Below are 22,536 nucleotides of genomic sequence, written 5' to 3'. Positions count from 1 at the left end.
TCGGTAAAAAGGGGTTTTATTCTCTAGTTACAAGGAGTTACATTTTCCGTTACACCTTTAAATTAATTTAACTGTGGCTATATTTAAGGTGGAGTGGAAAATTCCAATAGTGCAGCTACACACACCTTTTACAGGAAATATATGTCCACATTGTCATTATATAAATGTACATTTGTTTTTAAGTGTCAGAATTTCTGTTGATCTCAAAATCATAAGTTTTATCCTGCTCTGTAGTAAAAATAGTGTGGGAATTACAATTCAGCATTTGTGCTGCATTAATATTTTAATGGAACAACATTCGATTCTAATTTCCAGTTGCATTTTTATATTTTGGCCTCAATTTATTATTAACATAAATTTCATGCCATAGATAATGAAATATAAACATTCCTTAGACACAAAGCAGTTTTATCCATCCATCCATCCATTATCTGTAACCGCTTATCCAATTTAGGGTCGCGGGGGGTCCAGAGCCTACCTGGAATCATCGGGCGCAAGGCGGGAATACACCCTGGAGGGGACGCCAGTCCTTCACAGGGCAACACAGACACACACTCACACTCTCACACCTACGGACACTTTCGAGTCACCAATCCACCTGCAACGTGTGTTTTTGGACTGTGGGAGGAAACCGGAGCACCCGGAGGAAACCCACGCGGACACGGGGAGAACACGCCAACTCCTCACAGACAGTCACCCGGAGCGGGAATCGAACCCACAACCTCCAGGCCCCTGGAGCTGTGTGACTGCGACACTACCTGCGCCACCGTGCCGCCCTCAGTTTTATCCTCATTTAAAAAATTAATTTACAAACAGACTCAAGTTCTCAGTTAAAGACATTTTAATAATTTTATTGCAGTTAACATTGATCAATGTACTGATATGACAAAGTAAAACTATTTTTGACAAATGTTAAAAGTGAAAATGTCCTCCAATGCTGATAAGACCTCTCAGGGGCAAACACTGAAGAATATTTTCGAAGAACACTGCACTAAAAACATCAGCTGATCATGTAAATGCCCCGTTAAGGTATGATGGCAACAATGCTCTCAGAAAAACCAATAGAACACACATGCAAACGCAGATGTATTTAAATAACTGAATTCCTGATTGATTCTGCACTGTCAGAAACACTGTCACTGTGGTGGTATCCTCAAGGGTACATGTTTTGTACCTTTTTAATCAGGGAACATAATAGTACCACCTTCTATTATAATCGTAGATTTTAAAATAGCTGATTTCATATGCCCCTTTTTATCTCCATTATTTTACTATGGAGTTTTTAGTATTTTAGTATTTTACTATATATTACTTATTTTACACAGTTCTGTAAAGAAACATTACAAATATTCTTACAAAGTTTCTGGAGAATGTAATGCACCTTTAGTGAACACAACTGGACTTTAATACAACTGTTGTAGCTTTTTCAAAAATACATTTTCACTGTTTGCCTTTTTTTTCCTGAGAGTGTAAGGTTAGTTTAAATCTCATAAAATACAGTTTTCTTAAATAATTTCAATTCCCATTTCTCTCCTGTGTTTATACATCACTGTGATTGTTTTAAGCATGCAGTGGTGTCTAATATCTGATACAGAATTAGATACTCATTGTCTTTTCAACAAAGACAGAGCCAACCTTCACTGAAAGATTGGATTTAAAATGGCAACATACTAAATATGGCACAATAATCTAACACTAACCATGCACACAATTTCTAGGATGATCTTTAATTCCTGGAGAACCCTTCCATATCTGCATAGCAACTAATGATATTTCATGCTGTAGCTCCATCCATGTTCCTCAAATGTCTGTGTAATTCCCAAATACCTAAAATAAATAAATAAATAAACACATCACAAAACTCTGTATTACTGTTTCTTATTACAAAAAGGAAGAATATTGCGGTATTTGAAAAAGAATTGGCAATTTTAAGTTTCACTTGCAAAATTACAATTTTATTTTAAAATTTTTATTTGATAACAGCAGAACAAAAAGCTGCATTGGAAATAAGTCTGAATTATCAGGGTAAATATTTTAGGAAAAAAATAAGGATATATGACACCTGACACTATATCCTGGTCACCGGGATGATCCAGAGGTTATAGGGATTAACCTTTTACACAATAAGCTGCTACTCTGAATGGCAAAATTGTGTGTGTGTGTGTGTGTGTGTGTGTAGTATAATTAATGTGAACACGATTTCCAGAATCTTTTTGTGTTAGGAATGGCCTATAGTCTTGTCAGTTCTCAGACAAATATCTACACTGGACGAATTTTAAAGCCTATTTATTTTTAATTAAAAAATGTTTTAGAAGGAGCTCCTTTGTGTCAGGATTTAGCACTTCCTTGTCTCATCTTGGTTTTCTGCTTTTCTCTTGCATTTATGTTCCTTCAGTATCAGTCTCCATGTGCTTTGTTTTTTAAAATATCTTCATCCTGTCTATTTTTACAGTATATGTTTAACGGTATTGCATTCCCTTTTCAGGTTTAGTTCCCTTTTGCTTGTTTGTTATATCATATGTGATCCTTTAGTTTTAATAAAAGTCCTGCATCTCTGCATTTACTCCCATGCCTCATTCCTGATACTACATTTTCCTTTGTGTTACTTAACCTTTCTGTCTATGCACAAAGTTATAAATAAATAAACAGTCAACTGAAAACATTTGTAAGATGCTGTTCTGAGTTTTTCACTTCCTTCGTCTCGACTGAAAAAGTACAGAGTGAACTGCAGATGTTTTTTATGTTTTTACTTTATAACTTTCAACATCATTTAATAATAGTACAAAAATATGAGCTATATCTTACCTCCTAAGACCCTTCTTAAGATTACGGTCAGCTCTGGTTCAGTGTCTGTAGTTCATGATTATGTACTGGCACCTCCTGTGTTTAAGGAAAGCATGAAATTTAAATTGAAAAGTTGACAAAATAATAACACATCTCATATGTTATATAATATTGCACCTATATCTGCAAATACAATGATGTTGCATTAGTTTAAATAATTAAAGAAATGATTAAAAGAGCAATAAGTAACACTTCATGTTGCTGGTCTGTTTCACGTGACCATATCTGATTCTCTGTGGAGACACTCACTAGAAAGAATTGTGAATATACTGTGAATAATGTACAGCCCCAATTTAGAAACCATATGGAAAATAGAAATCATTTACAAATCACTTGTATGTTTGTTTGTTTTTTACTTCAACTTTTATTACACTGAAAACTACACAAGTTATTTTTAACCTCTTTTTTTCTCCAAAATAACCAGTTATTTCTAATCTGATGCTTGAAACTAAATATTTTATCAACTGTTGTGACAGCAAATATTTATCATCTCTTAACGTACCTCTTGATAAAAACTACATCTTCCTCATTAAAAGTCCATGAGAGTAATTTAAACTTGTGGGTAACGTCCTGCTTTTTGAAAAATGCATAAAAACTTATTGCAACATTTCATGTGACCCTGCCTAATAAAGGGCACAAGGCTCTTCCTCAGAGCCTAAAATTAGACCACATAGGGTATTTAACATAAAAGAGAGAAAACAAATGAGAGTTTGAAGTGGTAATTCATAGTGTTTCACAATTTATGAAACATGTCACTTACAGCCCTGTGGTGGACTGATGTCCCATCCATTGATTCCGGGTTGGCTCCAGACCCACCACGACCCTGAACTGTATAATCAGTTACAGACAAGAAAGGAATGAATGAATGTCATTCACATTTCATTTGATTTAAAGAGAACCAACATATACACTGTAAAATTGCAAAGTGTGATTCAGTTGGGTTTTTCATTTATTTGACAGACTCAGTGCCAAGAATCAGTTTAAAACAGTGATTTATGGAGCAATTAAAACTCAATATGCCCATTTCACAAGCGCCACGGGGCAAATAATCTTGCTATGCTCAATCTGCAAGGCATTTTAAACTATAAAAATATCAGCCTGTAAAATGTTGTTTATTTTCCAATCAAAATTAACAAACTAATCAACTCTGCAGTAGACTACAGTAAAAACAAATGGAATATTAATTTGGATTCATGCAATACATGGCAGGACATACAGGGATTCAAGAGCAAATCAAGTGTAGAGTTTGTGTTATATGTAAGAAAACATCCTCTCATCGTCTCGTTTGTAGGTTATACTCACAGAATGCAAACAGTTGTTGAGTAAGACAGCACAGTGCGAAAACACATTCAGAGGGAATCACAATGACTGTTAGATCTTCCACTGTGCGCTCCCCTTTTTCTAATAACAAACAGGAAGTCAGGTGAACAGAGATGAATAAGACGTTCACTAATAAAGATTTAACAGTCTGTGCTTCTAAAACACTGATTACAATCATTTTCCACAAACAACTGTGCTTACATCATTTACTGTATCTGTATCACCAAATGCTATTAATAAACAGTAAATAAAATACTTTAGTTTCCCTCTGAACCCATTAAACCCTGACAATGTTTTGACTTCTCTGACAAGTGATAATAACCTGAACTATATTACTTAGGAACAGCAATGATTAAACCTGTTGTATATTGTATATTTATCTTAGTATTTATGTGGTGAGATTTGTCATACTTTGCATGTTTTTTAAGTATTTTTTTTCCTCCTATAGAAAGTTAGTTAACCCCTTCTTATGCTCAACACAAAGTTACACCCTTGGTCACTGTTAGTTACAGAAAATGAGGAGCTCACTCACGTGCTTTCAGGATCAGTTCTACTGCCAGAGCAACAGAATTCACAAAAACAGGAGCAACTGCCCCCAGCATGTACACACTGACATGGCCTGTAAAACAAGACATGATTTACTTTGAAACGCAGATTAATGTAATGCTTTATTTACCTTTTATATTTTTATCTTTACTGTAGTGTTTTCCTGGTCCAATCAGCTCTAATAACTAATTAGAGCAACCCTTCCCAAGGGCTTGATCTGCTTTCTGAAGGTTTTCAGTTAAGCTGCTGCTTTCTAAACAGTGTATGGATTTACACTTACCTAATGGATGACGTGTCCTTGTATTTATATAATGTCCTGTGTAATAGAAGAGTGGAGGTAAATGAAGTTAGATCAGTGAAGTGTTTACTAGCATACGGTAGTAACATTTAGACTGCATTCATCCTGACCTCTGAGGTCTGATGTTTTTATTTTCTATTTATCATTCTCATATTAAAAACTACACCATTTTTTTCTCCATTTCTCAAATATCTATTGCTCACCTACTGAATATTTTATGGATCAAATTTTGATTATTTCACATTTATCTCTCATGGTGATCTAATGCACTATCCTTTATTTTTCTATTTGCTCTGTTTGGCAATGCAAGAATTTTAAAAACTGAATAAACAATGTACACTGTACCATAAAAATGAAACAGAAATTCAAAAAGTATTATCAGCGTCAAAACGTAGAGATATGCGTTCACACACGTCAAGGCAACACGTTCTGCAAAAAAGAAAATAATACAAATTAAACTGATTTAGTCTAAAATAGTACACACTTTCAAATAACAGTGATTTTCTTTTTTCTTCCCCTTGAAGGACCACACAGTGGATAAGTTTTCTCATAGAGACTTTTTACCAAGAGTTGTGTTTTGAACGGTTAGTCAGCGCTACATTGCCAGCGGAAAGCTTGCTTTTTAAAAAAGCAAGTTGAGTTTAGATTGAATGTTTTTAAAGCACTGCTAGTTAGAGTCATAGACATATGCTCAAACAAATCTCAATTTTTCTATAAAAAAAATTAACTCTGCCTGGTGTTATCACAGAAACAGACAAAGCTCAGCAGAATGCCTGCAGTGCACTGACTTGTTTTCCATGATGTCAAAATGAGGTGTTGCAAAATTACAAAATAAGCAGGTATTGCAAAACAAAAAACAGAAATTCTGATACTTTTGTTCTAACTGAAACCGTTTTATCCAAAATATATTTGTGGTGTTATCTTTGTTTAACATTCATTTCTTCTAACTGTGTTACTTTTTTCCAATAGCATTGCTCATTACTCTGGTTTAATCCATTGGGATTGCTTGTTTATATCTGTAACCCTGTAGCATTTAGCCAATATGATCACATCATAATGAAGTACTCCAAAATAGTAACTCCAAATAACACCAACCAGTAACCACATAAATCATATGAACAAACATATCATGGCAGTGTCAAGCAGCCCACTCACTACTACTCTGGTCTTTTCAGTGCTTTTCAGAGTCATAACGATTTAGTGTCTACTTTATAATTAACAAACACACATGCACTGTGTTCTAAAGAAAACTAAATGAATACATGTGAAATACTTTAATTAATTACAAAGTTAAATGCTTAAATTCATGTGAAAATTGGAGATCTAGAATGTAAGCATTTGCTTTATGACTGGGAGATCACTGGTTCAATCTCTGAACTCAGAAGCTCAGGAATCCAGGAGTCCAAGAAAGCACATAGGCTCTCAGGGTGGATAGAACAGCCTTACTGGCGGGAGAATGGGAGTCCTAGATCATCATCATCAACATCATCATCTTCTTCTTTTCCGCTTTTGCATTTCAGGGTTGCGGTGGAAACAGGGCGAGCAAAGAAGCCCAGACGTCTCTGTCCCTCGCAACATCCATCAATTCCTCCTGGGGGATCCCAAGGCGTTCCCAGGCCAGCTGGGAAATATAATCCCTCCAGCATGTCCTGGGTCTACCCTGGGGCCTCCTTCCAGTTGGATGTGCCTGGTATACCTCCAGTGGGAGGTGTCCAGGAGGCATCCTGATCAGATGCCCGAACCACCTCAACTGACTCCTCTCCACGCGAAGGAGCAGTGACTCTACTCCGAGCTCCTCCCTAGTCACTGAGCTCCTCACCCGATCACGGAGAGTACGCTCAGCAGCCCGTCGGAGAAAGCTCATTTCGGCCGCTTGTATCCACGATCTTGTTCTTTCGGTCATTACCCAGAGCTCATGACCATAGGTGAGAGTGGGGTCGTAGACTGACTGGTAAATTGAGAACTTTGCTTTATGGCTCAGCTCTCTCTTCACCACAACGGCACGGTACAGTGACCGCATTACTGCAGATGCTGCACCTATCCTACGGTCAATCTCACAATCCCTCTTCCCATCACTAGTGAACAAGAACCCGAGATACTTGAACTCCTTCATTTGGGGCAGGTTCTCACCCCTTTCATAAAGGGAGCATGCCATCTGTTTCCGGGAGATAACCATGGCCTCAGACTTGGAGGTGCTGATCCGCATACCGACCACTTCACACTTGGCTGCAAACTGCTCAAGTTAACACTGGAGGCCTCCATGCGAAGAAGCCAGAAGAACAACATCGTCCGCAAAAAGCAGAGATGCCACCTCCTGAGCTCCACGACAGAAGCCCTCCTGTCCCAGGCTATGCCACGTCACCCTGTCCATGAATATCAGGAACAGGAGTGGAGATAAGGCACAGCCCTGACGGAGTCCAATGCCCACACTGAACAAGCTTTACTTACTACCAAGGATGTGAACACAACTCAAACTCTGAGAGTACAAGGACCATACGGCTCGCCGGAGCGACCCTGGCACCCCATACTCCCGGAGCACCTCCCACAGAAACTCTTGGGGAACACAGTCATATGCCTTCTCCAAATCCACAAAGCATGTGTAGAGTGGAGTAGCAAATTCCCACGCCCCCTCAATCATCTGTGAAAAAGTAAAGAGTTGGTCCATAGTTCCACGGCCAGGACGAAATTCGCATTGTTTCTCCAAAATCCTAGATTCGATTATCAGACAGATTCTCTTTTCCAGCACCTTGGCATAGATTTTCCCCGGGAGGCTGAGAAGTGTAATGCCACAATAATTGGCACACTTTCTCCGGTCCCCTTCTTTGAAAATAGGAACCACCACCCCAGTTTGCCAATCCAAAGGCACCGTTCCCAAGGTCCATGCAATATTGTATAGGCGTGTCTTCCAAGACGGCCCCACAGTATCGAGTGCCTTCAGTAACTCTGGGCAAATCTCATCCACTCCTGGAGCTTTGCCACTGCGAAGCTTTTTCACCATCTCAGTGACTTCAGCCAAGGAAATAGATTCTGACCCCCCAGACACTTCTGACCCTACCTCCTGCACAGGAGGCATGTCTCTCGGGTTAAGGAGTTCCTCAAAGTGCTCCTTCCAAAGACCAACAATACCCTCATTCGAGTTTCACCATCCTGGCTGAGCACAGCTTGGACAGTAACCCCCCTCCCCCTCCTGAGCTGTCGCAGTGTTTTCCAGAACCTCTTTGAGGCTGCCCGGAAGTTATTCTCCATGGCCTCTCCAAACTCCTCCCATGCTCTGGATTTTGCTTCAGCAACTGCAGAAGTTGAATTGGAAGTTCCCCGAGCTAGCCAATCCCGAAAAGCCTCCTTCTTCCGCTTGACAGCATCCCTCACCCCCGGTGTCCACTAATGGGTTCTTGGGTTGCCGCCATAACAGGCACCAACAAGCTTTTGACCAAAGCTATGTGCAGCCGCTTCCATGATGGAGGTTCAGAACAGTGTCCATTCAGACTCCACTCCCCCTACCTCCTCCGGAACATGTGAGAAGTTCTCTCAGAGGTGAGAGTTGAAATCCATCCAGACAGAGTCATCTGCCAGCTTTTCCCAGCACACCCTCACTATACGTTTGGGTTTACCAGGTCTGTCCGGCAGCTTTCCCCACCATCGGATCCAACTCAACACCAGATGGTGATTGGTTGACAGCTCAGCCCCTCTCTTTACCTGAGTGTCCAAAACATATGGCATCAGGTCAGAAGACATGACCACAAATTCGATCTTTGACCTTTGGCACAGAGTGCTCTGGTACCAAGTACACTTATGAGTAATCTTATGTTCGAACATGGTGTTCGTTATAGACAAACCATGATTAGCACAGAAGTCCAGCAACATCACACTACTCAGGTTTAGATCAGGCAGGCTGTTCCTCCCAATCACTCCTCTCCAGGTTTCCCAGTCATTGCCAACATGAGCATTGAAGTCCCCCAGCAAAACAATAGAGTCAGTGTTAAGGAATCCCCTCTAGAAATCCACTCACTGCCTCCAAGAAGGCAGAATACTCTGAGCTGCTGTTCAGTGCATACGCGCACATAACAGTCAAAGTTTTCCTCTCTGCAAGCCGGAGCTGCATTGAGGTGACCCTCTCGTTTACTGGGACAAACTCCAGCTGTACAGGCGTCAGCCGGGGACTTGTGAGTATCCCCACACCCGCCCGGCGCCTCTCACCCTGTACAACTCCTGAGTTGGAGAGAGACCAACCCATATCGAGGAGTTTGGTTCCAGAGCCCACACTGTGTGCAGAGGTGAGCCCAACTATGTCTAGCTGGTATCTCTCAACCTCACGCACCAGCTTTAGCTCTTTCCCCCCAGTGAAGTTATGTTCCACGTACCAAGAACCAGTTTCCGCTGACAAGTTCCACAATGCCAGGGGCCCCTTCGCCCCAGCATTGCACTGCACCCCTACTCTGGATCTTGCGGGTGGTGAGCCCACATTATCCTCCCATGTTGCCATTTCGGGCTGAGCCCAGCCGGGTTACATGGGCTGCCCGGCCAGCAGGCGCACGCAGTCGGACACTACCCCCAGGCCTGGCTCCAGGTGTAGGTCCCGGAGTCCTAGATGGTCTGCTGAATTGGCAATGACTAATGCATGGGGAGAAATTCTGGCAAAATTTAGAAAAATAAAAATGTTTTGCTCATGCATTCTTCAGTGGACTCAATTGAGAGAAATAGTGGATCAGAAAAATGAAAAGAAAGAAGTGTTAGTGCCTAGAGAGATGCACTCCTAGAAACCAATGCTGATGAAACAGGAAGTGACACTTACCTTTATAATTTTCCAGTGAAACAAAATAAACATAGATTGAGAGAGCTGTGCTTAGGATTTCCAAGAGCAAAAGAACTGACATCCAGATGAAAACTACAAAAGATAAAATATGAAAGGGTTTCAAACTAAACACTTGGTACTGGTCTTTAAAATACTACAGTATCTTCCCAATAATTAGCTGAGTACATTCATTTTCTGAATAACATTCTGAATAAAGAAGTTATGTTTTTTTACAACACTATCAACTGTGCAAAAAAAATAAAATAAAACCCATTGTCCACATTATGTTTTAATGAAACACAAATAATGTATTGTAGAAATTTTGTGAATTCCTAAAAGAGTGTCACAACAGACAGTGAAAATATTATTGTTCCACACAAACCATTTTAAAACTTTTTTTTAAACTTTATTATAGTTTTCGAATTAGACCCAATTTAATAAGCCATAAGTAAAGATCTTGCAAATGAAACAAAACAGTAACATTTGAGGAAAGAACGTCCACACTACAATCCAATACTTTTAGAGATCACCACTGCCATGCAGTAGTATACCTGCTCCACAACAAAGGGCCTCAGTCCTGAAACGCAAGCAGAATGAATTTGCACATAAATTGTTCCCATGTTTTTCTGTAAATATCCATATTCATCACATTGTTCATAGTCTCAAAATGTTTGTAGATATGAACAAAGTTTACACCTGCTCCTGAAAATGCATAAAGTGTGAGTAATGTCCCAAAGACTCTAAAAGTATCCTCTGACATAACTGAAATTTAAATAAAAGTTATTCACAATAATTAAAATGAACTAAATAAATAAATAATAGATTCATTAACAATCAAACGAAATTTCACAAAACAGTCCTCTTCCTAATACAGCCTGTAATTCAGATATAAACAAATACTGTTACTCGTGATCAGACAGTTTTTTAATGAGGAATGAGGATCACTGCAATGCCCCCAATGCAATGCCCCCAATCATCCAAGCATCATCCCAAGAATTTTAAGCTGTTATTACTTGACGCTCTGTAACCGGTGCAGGTGTGTGTGTGCCTAAATGATACAATCACAGTGTCTGAGTCTCATGTGCCCTCTATTGTTTACTCAAATTTGTTTTGCTCAAACCTCCAAACTTGTTTCATAAAAATGAGAGCTCTCCCACAGGCATTTATTCCTCTATGAGCGACTATAGAGAGAGGCAAATGAGCCAAAACTCATAGAAGGAGCTCGTATCAATAAATGCCTTCAGCTTCCCCACTCATTACACTCAGAACATTTTCCTTTTGCTTTTCTGTAGCGTTTTAAGGCTTTTTTGCAGCTCTTCCTCAGTCCTAGCACTTTTTTATATGGTGGTCATTTGAAATTCATGGGCAGATTATGGAAATGGTATGTTAATTATAAAAAAAAGTGTGCATGTCCTCCCAATTTGAGAAGGTGTCACACTGATTTCTGCATAAATGCCTGGACCCAGGTATGCCCAGCAGAACACACTCCCTCACCAACAGTATATTATGTGTATTATTTAGTCTTCGCTACATATTTATAAATCTTTCCCACATATTAGTAAGCAAATCCCCCACGTTAAGTCATTCACAAGCCTTATTAATTTGTCCACAAGCATTATCGCCTCAATTAATTTAATTTAATTATGAAGACTAGCCACCAGTAGACTACAATGGTGTTTGAACATGCTGTCTGCTGTTGTAATGAAGGACTAAGATATTTTTATAGTGTTTGTATGTATCTCAAATACTTATCAGTCACATGTGCATTTAACAACGTGCATTAACACTTACCCCTGTTTTTTCTCCTGCAAATGAAATCTGTTTAAAAAAAAACAAGTCAGATTTATGTGTTTAGTCAGAATTCAGAAAAACATTTTAGTTAATCTGCAAACCAAAGTACTTGTCAGTGAACTGAACTGCGCTGTGTGGTATGGCATCAACTAATGAAGAACTGCAAAGGGGTATATGTCCTAGGTGGGTAATGTACCCAAAAAATTGTACAAAGTACCAAATATTTTAGACCAAGTACTGTATTAATGACTGTAACTGGTTTGTATGTTTATTAACAATCATTTCAGTGGTTGGGTCAAGACTATTCTGTTGTCCATTAATGTCACGCCTTCGTCCTGTCAGTCTGTTGTCCCCGCCATGTGCTTTATTTGTACATGGCTCTGTTTTGTTTATGTTCGAGTCTCCGCCTTTGTTCCGCCTCCTCGTCCGTGTCATGTGTTACCCGTCCTCGTTATCTGTCCAGGTGTGTCTCGTTTGTGTGAGTATTTAAGCCCTCTTGTCTCTCATCCGGGGGTCGTACATTTCCCCTTTATCCTGTGTTTAGTTGGTCATGTTATTTAGTCTGTCCGTCTGTCTCTAGAGTTTCCCCGTTTCTTCTCCTTTTTCGTCGTGTCGCTTTTCGTCCGTCTGTCCTGTTTTCCCTGTCCAGTTTCCTTTGTTTTATTTAGCTTGTTTGGCTCCTTGTTTGTTTGTGTCCTGTTTAAGTATCGTTGTTTTGTTTATATTAAATTATCCCGTGTTTTAGCGAATGCGTCCGCCTCCCTCAATTCGCCCCTCGTTCCTGACAATTAATATTAATCTGGTACAGGTCTCCACATGTAATTAGAAGTGGGTGTGATATTCTACACAGAGATAACAAACAAATACAATTAGAAATATTGGTCTATGGGTACTCCCCTTATTACAAATACAACTTAAAATGTCCATAATAAATAAACATGATTATGATTCCAGGGGCCTGTAAGTTGTGAGTTCGATTCCCGCTCCGGGTGACTGTCTGTGAGGAGTTGGTGTGTTCTCCCCGTGTCCGCATGGGTTTCCTCCGGGTGCTCCGGTTTCCTCCCACGGTCCAAAAAAAACACACATTGGTAGGTGACAACTCAAAAGTGTCTGTAGGTGTGAGTTAATGTGTGTGTGTGTGTCTGTGTTGCCCTGTGAAGGACTAGCGCCCCCTCCAGGGTGTATTCCCGCCTTGCGCCCAATGATTCCAGGTAGGCTCTGGACCCCCCGCGACCCTAAATTGGATAAGGGTTACAGATAATGGATGGATGGATGGATGGTTACAGATAATGAATGAATGAAAGGCTTGTCATGAGGCTAAGACCTGGCTATAAATGAACTGAAGATGTACAACATAAATGCTGATAGAAACTATGTCTTTCTTTGACCATCACCCTTATCACACCTACCCCTCCTCTTACTCCTATTCTTTCTCCTACCTCCCCTGATTTCCATCCTCTCACCTTTTCCCTCCTTCCTGCCTCACACCTCCTCTTCACACTTACCCCACCTCTCATTCTTATTCTGCCTCTTACTCCTCTCCTGATTACCATATTCTTCATCACCCTCATTCTACGTACCCCTCTTCTCACTCGTCTTCTTCCTCCTATTCCCTTCCCCCATTTATCCAATGTATATAAGGCCCTTCTAAAATATTTGGTGTCAGACTGGATCGGGACCAGACTGGACTGAGAACAGACTGAATTGGGTATAGACTGAACTGATGACAAACTGATGACCAAGCTGTGCCCGTGCTTTTCTGCATGCACGTGAGGAAACCTCCGAACCTCCAGTTTCCAAACTTCAGATCATCTTAAAATAGACTGAGATCATCCAGCTGTACTCATACATGGTCCTGTGTATGTGTAAATAAACTCTAGTCAACGCCGAACTCCAGTCTCCTGATTCTTCAATGCCGAATTTCTAACAATGCACATACATTACTTATCACAGCTGAAAGTAATTTACTCAGCATCAGGTAAATGTCACACAAACATTTTATGGATACATTTTAATTAGGTGCATTCGGTTAGCCACTTAGTGGCAGAAATTAGAACTACATGCAAAACACTAAATTACAGGCATACTAAACTTGAGGGATGAAAACAGGTAAATTAACAGGTCTTTTGTACACCACCTATGAGTCTTATCATGGAAATACGCGCCCCTAGTCCTTCCTCTGTTCTTGGGGGGCCATAAGGCAAAATTATTTGCATATTATTGTTGCTTTTTTATTGGAAATTTGCATGCTTTACACACAATGACTCTAAAATAATTACTAAAATTTACAGATTTAAATGTATGTTTTAAACACACATTTTTTTGTTTTTGAAAGAAATAAAAACAAGAAGCGACATTAGTTTTAACCGCTTTTCTCAGTAGGTCAATGTGGTGTGGCGTTTCTACTGTTAAACATTGTTTTAGGACTCTAATGATGTGAGGAAAGGCCACATTCTTTTTCTTCTGCTGATTGTTTTCTTTTATTTTGTCTTTACATGTACTGAATTTGTTTAGTTTCTCTGTTTTTAATAGCCCATTTTGTAATAAAAGTCCAAATTGCAAATATCTGTCTCTAGCCTTTGATTAACTGCAGTAAGCAGCTGAAACTGTGGGCTTTCTTTACATTTTGCACTGGGGATCGCGCTCCCTCCCTGGAAAAAAGCGGGAACACCTGTCCTGAACCACCACCGCTGCCATATTCCCTTACAGATGCATTGATGTATGTGTCATGTATAGCCCTGTCTAGTGTTTTCCTGCTGTCTGTGTATCATTGTTTCCTTTGTCTGTCATGTATGTATAACCATATGGCTCTTTGTTTATTTCCTGTCTTCCTTGTCTCTGCCTTGGCTCCTCCCTCTTGTGCCTCCTTAGTGTTCCTGCCCCCTCGTTATCTGTCCCAGGTGTTTCTTGTTTGTGTTGTCTTTTTAAAGTCCACGTCAGTGGTTCCTGTTTGTGGGTCATTGTGGTTGTAAGTATGTTTGCTGCCTGCGCTTCATGTTGTTGTCTTGCTGTATTTTATCTGGTTCTATGTTTAAAGCCTTGGGTTTAGTCTTTCAATTTAGCTTTCTGTGTTTAACCTTGCTATGTGTTTAGCCCCTTTGTTCTGTATCGTTCTTGTTTAATGCTTAGCAGTGTTTAGCCTTGTTTAGCGTTTAGTGATAGCCCCTTTCTGCTGGGTTCTTGTTTAGCTTCCCTCTGCCTAGTTTCCTTTTGGTTATTGTTAATAAAGTCTCCTGCACTTACCTCCTTCTGTCACTCCTTGACCACTCCATGCATATTGTGCCTTTTTTTTTTTTAATAAATTAATTTTATTAAAGCATAACTGTGAATCATTGTGTAATTTACTCATACATTTTAGATTTTCAGTTAATTCCTTACTTGGAGTTAATTTTTTTTAAATCATCTGGCATACTACCTCTTCACATACCACCAGTGTGCCACAATTTCTAAATTCTGGTCTAAATAATCATTCAAGATAAAATGAAATTAAACTCTAGTAACACAACCCCTTGTAAATGTAACAAAACCAAATAATGTGTTTGACAAATTAACAGTAACACAAGACAAAATGTACCATGTACAATACACAAAATGCGCACACCTCTACAGCTTAATAACACACTCATACAAGCAGCAGCATGAGAAGCACTAATGTGTTCCCTATTAATGCAGTCTCATTCTCAACTTATCAGTAGCAAAGCTGATCCAGGCATATTTTAATGATCAAGTATAATCTTCAGGCCAAGTCCTGAAGATCAGTACACACATGCTTAATATTTGGTAACATTTGTGGAGACACAGTAAGCATTCGACTTTGCCTCTTCAATAATCATGAAGCAATGTTGAGACAAAATATGACTAAAGATGTAAATAAAAGCAAGTAGCTAATATTAGATTCACTGACTGGACTCAAAAATATTACACTTTTACTTTGCTCCTCCCATAAATTACATTATTAGCAGTGTTGTCTTGGTCAGTCAGTTTCTGTAAAACTACTAGAAGCATTTGCACGATCTGTCTTACATATTTTTATTATGGATTGTCAGTCAGTTGATTGTCGGTTGCATTCAAGGTTAAAAATAACAATTTAGATCATTGTCCAATCTCAATCTTATTACTCTATATATCCTATATATATCTTATTTTATTGTTCAGAGAGGTTTGTACAGTCTTAATGTTACAGGGTGCTAAACAGATGCCAATAACCTTTCTTGTTTATATCTAGAATTTTGAGTCATAAACAATGATATTACAGTGGCCTAGATTTCAATAAATTGCAAACAATTCCAGAGAACATTACCTTTCACTGTATGTAAGGAATTGCATTTTACAAGTTTAGATACATTGCATAACAATGAATATTCTGAACTGTTAGTTTTGAGGTGAAAAAAAAAACACCAAAGCTCACCAAAGAAATGTACCACAAAAAAGCAGCAATCAGTTACACTTGTCTGTATGTTTAATCAGAATAATACATTAGATTAATTTTAAATATATTCACTGTTGCAGAGGGTAATATATTTTAACAGACTTAATTTAATAGAATGATTGAATGAATAATTATTCAAATCTATCTGCAGAGTGTATTGTTTAATAATTACATGCAACATGATTAAATTTGTTTAATTCCCATGATTATACACAATTATATAAGAATATGAAGAATGTTCTACTTACTTAAAAATCCTATGACTGCCACAAAAAGTTGCAGAAATGGAAGGACGACTATGACTAAATAAGCTGAAAATGAGAGAATAATCATTTATATGGCTGATCAGACAATGTGATTATGTGACAACTTTGTGATAACAGAAGCTTTCATTGTTATCATTTCCCTTAGAAATTAAATGATGTAAAAGAAAACTGGAACAACATGAGCAATTATCACATATAGTCATGAGCTTCTGGTCAAATTACATAAGTGACACACGGAAGTGTTCTCTACAAGGAGCACATCTCTATATTTTAATCAACAATTACTGTGTCTGCTTAATTTAAAAAACTGAAAAATACAAAAAACATTAAATGAGGTCTTTACAAAATTATAGGGCATTTTATTTTTTCCCATAATGTTAAACTCAGCAGATAATTAGAAATTGGCTAATTTACTTTAAAATTAAGCACATCACTAGGAACTCTGTTTTATTTTATGATGTTTAAAATATGTAGCTTACAGTACACAGAGCTAACAAAATTTAACTTAGTAAACTTACCATTTTTAAAGGCTTTGGTCATTATAGCAAACACTCGGAAACAATTAACCAATGTTGTTCCCAAATAATTCAGTGATCTTCTCTTTACAATGGATCCTCTTATTCCAAGGACCTTCATACAAACTTTGTTCAAAAACAAAATATTATATGATTAAGATCTGTAATAAAGGCTCATCAACAAAGGACAGTACACATTAAGTGTTAAGAAATTCAGACATATTCATTCATAATAGCACTGTGATTTAAATAATAATTATAAAACACAGGAAGCAAATTTGAGAGGACATGAGAGAACTGTTTATCAACATTTTTATTAATATTTATGTGATAATACAGCACAAAAAAATTGGTTCAGACATTCCCTGAATCTGAAGAATCAGCTTTTTTCATTTCATCTTATTGTGAGATTTTATGTGACTCACATTCAGAGTTATGAAGCTATGAACAGGGGTTGAGAAACATGAAAGTCACATCATCTGCCTCTCAACATGTGAACTTCTGGATTTCTGTTGACTTTTTCTGTGAAATTAATCAATGGCCGCTCCTGAGTAAAGGTATATTTTTGCAGGAGATATGAATGACTTCATAAATCAGACTTTACAATTGTTCAGGTTTAAAACCAAATGATCTCTTTTCACAGTACTACAAGTCAAACCAGGGCCTCATTACAGAGAGCTGAGACTGATCTGAACATTTTGATATGAAACAGATGGAGATCAAGTGCATTAAAGGCAAAATATAAGAAGATGCACTTAGACACCAGAGAGTTAACATACAGTCCATAAAAATGAAAAGACAAAGCTGTCTGATTAACTGGAAGTGGCTACATTTGATTTATGCATTTAAAATAATTTGTATGTTGCATGTTTTCAAACTGTAGTAACATAATTATTTGCATGGTTCTCCATGTCTTCAGTACCTTTACTCCTGAAACAGTAATGATCTACTGATTATTGTAATAATATAAAATAATTCCTACCTGCAATGAAAACCAATAGAAGCAGCGCAAATGCCAGAACAAGGATTGGATTCAGCAGTTCATAATCTTGAAATAGTTTTGCCAGAAAACCTACAATGGACATAGAATAAATGTGAGGCTACATGTCTCTTGTATGAAGCATCCTCATATGTCATTTAATCCTTTAATATCACGTCACAAAATCCCAACTTTTCTAATCACCCAAAAAGTTTTTAATAAAATTCATTAGCTAAAGCTTGATATAACAATGCACATGTGACATTGATAAAGTGTAACTGTTTCTGAAATGATGCAACTGCAATACAGTTCTGTCTTCTGTATTGCAGTTATTCTGTCATATCACATGCTATTACAGGGCCATTACAAAAAATCCACAGTAAAATTTCTTCATCTTCAGGATGTTAATGTTCTGTTATATTGTGTCTTTATTGAGCCTTTCAGATTTTTGAGACACTTTGAAAATAAAGAGATAATATCCGCGGAAGGAAGCTAAACGTGTAGTTTTTCCACGGTATGGAAGTTGTGTTCGTATTTCGCCATCTAGCGGCGACAGAATGGAACTACTGCAGCATTTAAGGTGAAAGAGAAACTCGGTTGCTAAATATTTGGCGTCCCGGATGTGACTGAATTTTTTTGTAACTCGTATTTTGTATTTGAATGTCGTCTACTGAATTTGAGCAACTTCGAAATATATTGTTTACATTTTTTTTAGCTTGAATTTTTTATCTGAATTTATTAACCTTGAATAATAGTGAAAACGTGTTCTTGAAAATTCACGAGTTCTATTCAAGAGCAGTTATATTCAGATGCATAATTTCAGTGCAAAAAAATTTCAGTGCTACAAATTCAAAGGTGGTAATATTTCAGAGTCTGATGAGACAGATTTGTTTCCATACTTTCCAATTGTATAAGATTACAACAAAATAATATTCTACCACGCACAAATTTGCTTACTTTCTGTGCTAAGTTTATATTTGGAAAAAGGAAGACATTTAAAATAATTTAATTAGTCTTTAGTGAACGATAACACCCCCGTTTTGCACACAATGGTATAATCTGAATCTGCATGAACACAAATTTCAAGATACTGTTTAATTAATTTAGTTTTGATTTGGCAAACACTGGGTAAACTGAACCAACTGCAGTTTAAAACTGAAATATACCTACCAATATAAGCAAAAGCTGTTATCACTGCGTAATCTGTTGTGATTGCTGAGTTTTTAAATAATCTCTGGATGCTCTCTGTAAAGAAACCAAAATATGATCAGGCCAATGCATTTTAAAACATTAATCATTTTTAATAGTTTCATGTTGTGCCTAGGAAAATCATTATATTCTTATTTATTTATTAAAATATTCCCATAATCAATATTCACTTCAACATTCAATTCTTTTCACTAATCAAAGCTTACCATTAAATTTCTCCTGGTAGGGAGCAATCCCAAACAGGAAAATGATCCTTAGAAAGTTCAGGACGAAGCAAATTTCTGCCTCAATGAAGAACCCTGAAGGTAAATAATCATGTTATAGCGTCCTGTAAAATTTACACGGACAAAATGAGGTAAAACCCAAACAACAACACAGTGAGCTATAAATATATACTGAACAACCTGCAATGACATCTAGACTGACTTACTGCCGTCATCATCATATGTATTCACTGTTGTTTGGGATAGAGGTGTTTAAAATCTTTTTTCAAATGAGATCAGTTTGGACCTCATCAGAATATTTAAGTGTAAGTCATTTATTGCTGAAAAATTAACATATTAAAAAAAAAAAGGTTTTCACTTTAAAATAAGACTTTAGGTTTATTCATTCATTCATTATCTGTAAGCGCTTATCCAGTTCAGGGTCGCAGTGGGTCCAGAGCCTACCTGGAATCATTGGGCGCAAGGTGGGAATACACCATGGAGGGGGCGCCAGTCCTTCACAGGGCAACATACACACACTCTCACACACACGGACAAGTGTCGCCAATCCACCTACCAACATGTGTATTTGGACCTTGGGAAGAAACCGGAGCACCCGTAGAAAACCCACGCAAACACAGGGTGAACACACCACACTCCTCACAGACAGTCACCCGGAGGAAACCCACGCAGACACAGGGAGAACACACCACACTGCTCACAGACACTCACCCGGAGGAAACCCACACAGACACAGGGTGAACACACCACACTCCTCACAGACAGTCACCCGGAGGAAACCCACACAGACACAGGGAGAACACACCACACTGCTCACAGACAGTCACCCGGAGGAAACCCACGCAGACACAGGGAGAACACACCACACTGCTCACAGACAGTCACCCGGAGGAAACCCACGCAGACACAGGGAGAACACACCACACTGCTCACAGACACTCACCCGGAGTGGGAATCGAACCCACAACCTCCAGGTCTCTGGAGCTGTGTGACTGCAACATCTACCTGCTGTGCCACCATACCGCTCCACTTTAGGTTTATCAGGTTTATAAATGGTTTAAAAACCTTATTTATAGATTGTTATTAATTAAGATGTAAACACCTTAAAATCATCAATAATCATTTGTAACACAGAGTTTGGAAGGGCGACAATGTTTTTCTAATACTTAAAGTGTCAGAGAACTTACTGTATCAAGGTGAAGAATAAGCTCATATGTTAAGGTTCACCACATTATCACTGATGTATAAAAGACACTTTTGTGTTTAATTAATTAAATGGTTAAACTTAACAAATATGTGATGAATCCAACCGATTTCAGGCTGACTGCTAGAGAAGACAAAGTAAGGTCAATATCCAGCAAAGCCCGAGGTTTAAGTAGTTGAATGTGGGTTGACTATTTGGCAAAAAACAGGTCACTGTTGCCGTTTCTATCTACGTGTTATAACTGATTATTAATTCCTATTAATGTATTAACCACGATATTAATATCTATTAATAAACTGGTTTAAACAATTTATAAAGCTTTAGTCTTATTCTAAAGAATGTAACTCCATTTTTGTGGATTTTTAGTGTACTACGTCATTTGATCACTGCAATTTTCCTTCGCGCTTCATGATGAATCGACCAAAAGAAGTGTTCCAAAATGACTTGGAATAAAAATTTTTAAATGGACTGACTTCTATCGAAAGTTAAGAGGGGTTATTTTTCTTCTCCTAAGATGTTACAATTGTGGAAGATACATATTTTTCATTGGATCCAATGATATTTAATTAATAATGATAAAATAACAATCTCCAATCTGCTAAGACATTAACTTGTAGTTAGCAATATACATTTTCCACACTGTTGGAGGAAACATCTGGAAATCATCATAATGTTATTCACTGCTTCAGGAAAGCTGTGTTTTTTTAAAAAACAAAAACTCTTATTGTAATATAAATTACAATACTTACCCTCAGTGACGCCCCAAAGGATAAAAGCAAGGGATATTGTAATGTTTGGACAAATGACAAGTGCATACTGTGAATATAATGCTACTTTGCTGGTGCCTGCAGAAAAAAATGAAGAATATGCTTTTGGGTGTTTCAGTATATGTTACAAACATTTCATTACTTGTTGTGAATGTGAAAAGACTTGACCTACAGCAGTATGCTAGGCAGCTCAGCAGAACTGGGCTTACAAATGCCAGACCGCAGAGAGATAATATCCACAGGTGCATTCTGGAAAAACCTGTGAAGTTAGGATCACAGAATAATTTATAAATTCTGAAAATAACTATACTCACATCTTTCTGATTTCTGTGCTTAAAGTTTATGCTCTCTACTGTGTGCAGGATGATGCTAATGCTTCTTATGGTGGGTTGAATATGACACATTTTATCTGTACAAATGTCTGAAGATAAGCTCCTTCATTTTTGAGGATAAGTATTGGCTTGTAACTGATCGTGCCAAACAGTTCCGTTCTCTACTCTCCATTGCACCACTTTTCAAATTGTATACAAAGGTTTTCTCACCAAGGGGCCGCACATCCACAGTTGTGTTTGCTGAAAGCTCCTCAGAGAATACTTCACATATGTACATGCCTCTGTCCCCAGTTTGGAGGTTCTTTAACCTGAGTGAGAAATTTCCTTTGTGGATTTCTTCAGGGCTGAAGAACTCGACTCTGTCCATGTAATTCTGATGGGATGAGTACGTCTGGACCTCACCGTCTTGATAGAGCAGCACTGAAATCTGTTGGTGTATCTTCTTCCATGAGACCTCAAGCTTTTCAGGTTGGATATGGGAAACCACAGAACAATCCAGAGTGACATCTTCACCCATATTTGCAGATACAGCATGACTTCCAACTACAATCAAATGCTCTGAAAAAACAACCATTGGAAATAGTGTGGGATTTAATCTGAAGCTTTGGATCCAAAAACAAAAAAGCTGATATATTGTTTTTACACTCAACAAAAAAGTAAATTGTGTAAAATTATTTGTATCATTTGTAACATTCAGTGCACTGTCCGTGTTTAAATTTTATAATCTGTGCACTATGTAGGGAGTTGGGCGGTGTATGGGACAGAGCAGTAGCATGTAGCCAGTAAGGAAAAGAAAAAATACAATTTTGGGCCTTTTTTCTACCTGGGTCCCCATTCCTCACTGTGAAAGTTTTTTATTCTTTGAGGCAAAAGTATCCATGCTCTGTGAGCAAGATACAAGGAGTAAATAAACCAAGGAACTATGCTGAAATATGGCTGATTCATGTGTAAGAAAACAACCAACAGCCACACCACTATTTTGGCAGCTCTCTGGCTTTATCCAGCCTCTTGCTGTTAGAA

At 38.1% G+C, this 22,536-nt stretch overlaps 1 protein-coding gene across 1 annotated transcript in view; it reads right to left on the bottom strand.

Moving 5' to 3' along the window:
• Nucleotides 1-831: 831 nt before the first annotated feature.
• The window catches only part of LOC136691754 (uncharacterized), a 34,627-nt gene continuing 12,922 nt past the window's right edge, over nucleotides 832-22,536 (bottom strand). Inside the window, exons 3-19 of the mRNA XM_066664517.1 lie at nucleotides 21,727-22,074; nucleotides 21,357-21,443; nucleotides 21,167-21,262; nucleotides 19,196-19,288; nucleotides 18,951-19,025; nucleotides 17,784-17,873; nucleotides 16,805-16,927; nucleotides 16,269-16,331; nucleotides 11,592-11,618; nucleotides 9,801-9,893; nucleotides 5,354-5,437; nucleotides 4,991-5,026; nucleotides 4,697-4,783; nucleotides 4,147-4,245; nucleotides 3,605-3,672; nucleotides 2,806-2,880; nucleotides 832-1,827 (exon numbers count right to left, since the gene is read on the bottom strand). Of these exons, the coding sequence (XP_066520614.1) occupies nucleotides 2,833-2,880; nucleotides 3,605-3,672; nucleotides 4,147-4,245; nucleotides 4,697-4,783; nucleotides 4,991-5,026; nucleotides 5,354-5,437; nucleotides 9,801-9,893; nucleotides 11,592-11,618; nucleotides 16,269-16,331; nucleotides 16,805-16,927; nucleotides 17,784-17,873; nucleotides 18,951-19,025; nucleotides 19,196-19,288; nucleotides 21,167-21,262; nucleotides 21,357-21,443; nucleotides 21,727-22,074 (1,517 nt within the window). The 3' untranslated portion in view covers nucleotides 832-1,827; nucleotides 2,806-2,832. The remainder of the gene's footprint in view (nucleotides 1,828-2,805; nucleotides 2,881-3,604; nucleotides 3,673-4,146; nucleotides 4,246-4,696; nucleotides 4,784-4,990; nucleotides 5,027-5,353; nucleotides 5,438-9,800; nucleotides 9,894-11,591; nucleotides 11,619-16,268; nucleotides 16,332-16,804; nucleotides 16,928-17,783; nucleotides 17,874-18,950; nucleotides 19,026-19,195; nucleotides 19,289-21,166; nucleotides 21,263-21,356; nucleotides 21,444-21,726; nucleotides 22,075-22,536) is intronic.

Source organism: Hoplias malabaricus, chromosome 3 (genome assembly GCF_029633855.1).
Source record: "Hoplias malabaricus isolate fHopMal1 chromosome 3, fHopMal1.hap1, whole genome shotgun sequence".
In the NCBI taxonomy this organism is placed as follows: Eukaryota; Metazoa; Chordata; class Actinopteri; order Characiformes; family Erythrinidae; genus Hoplias; species Hoplias malabaricus.
This window is presented reverse-complemented; position numbering and strand designations above follow the sequence as displayed.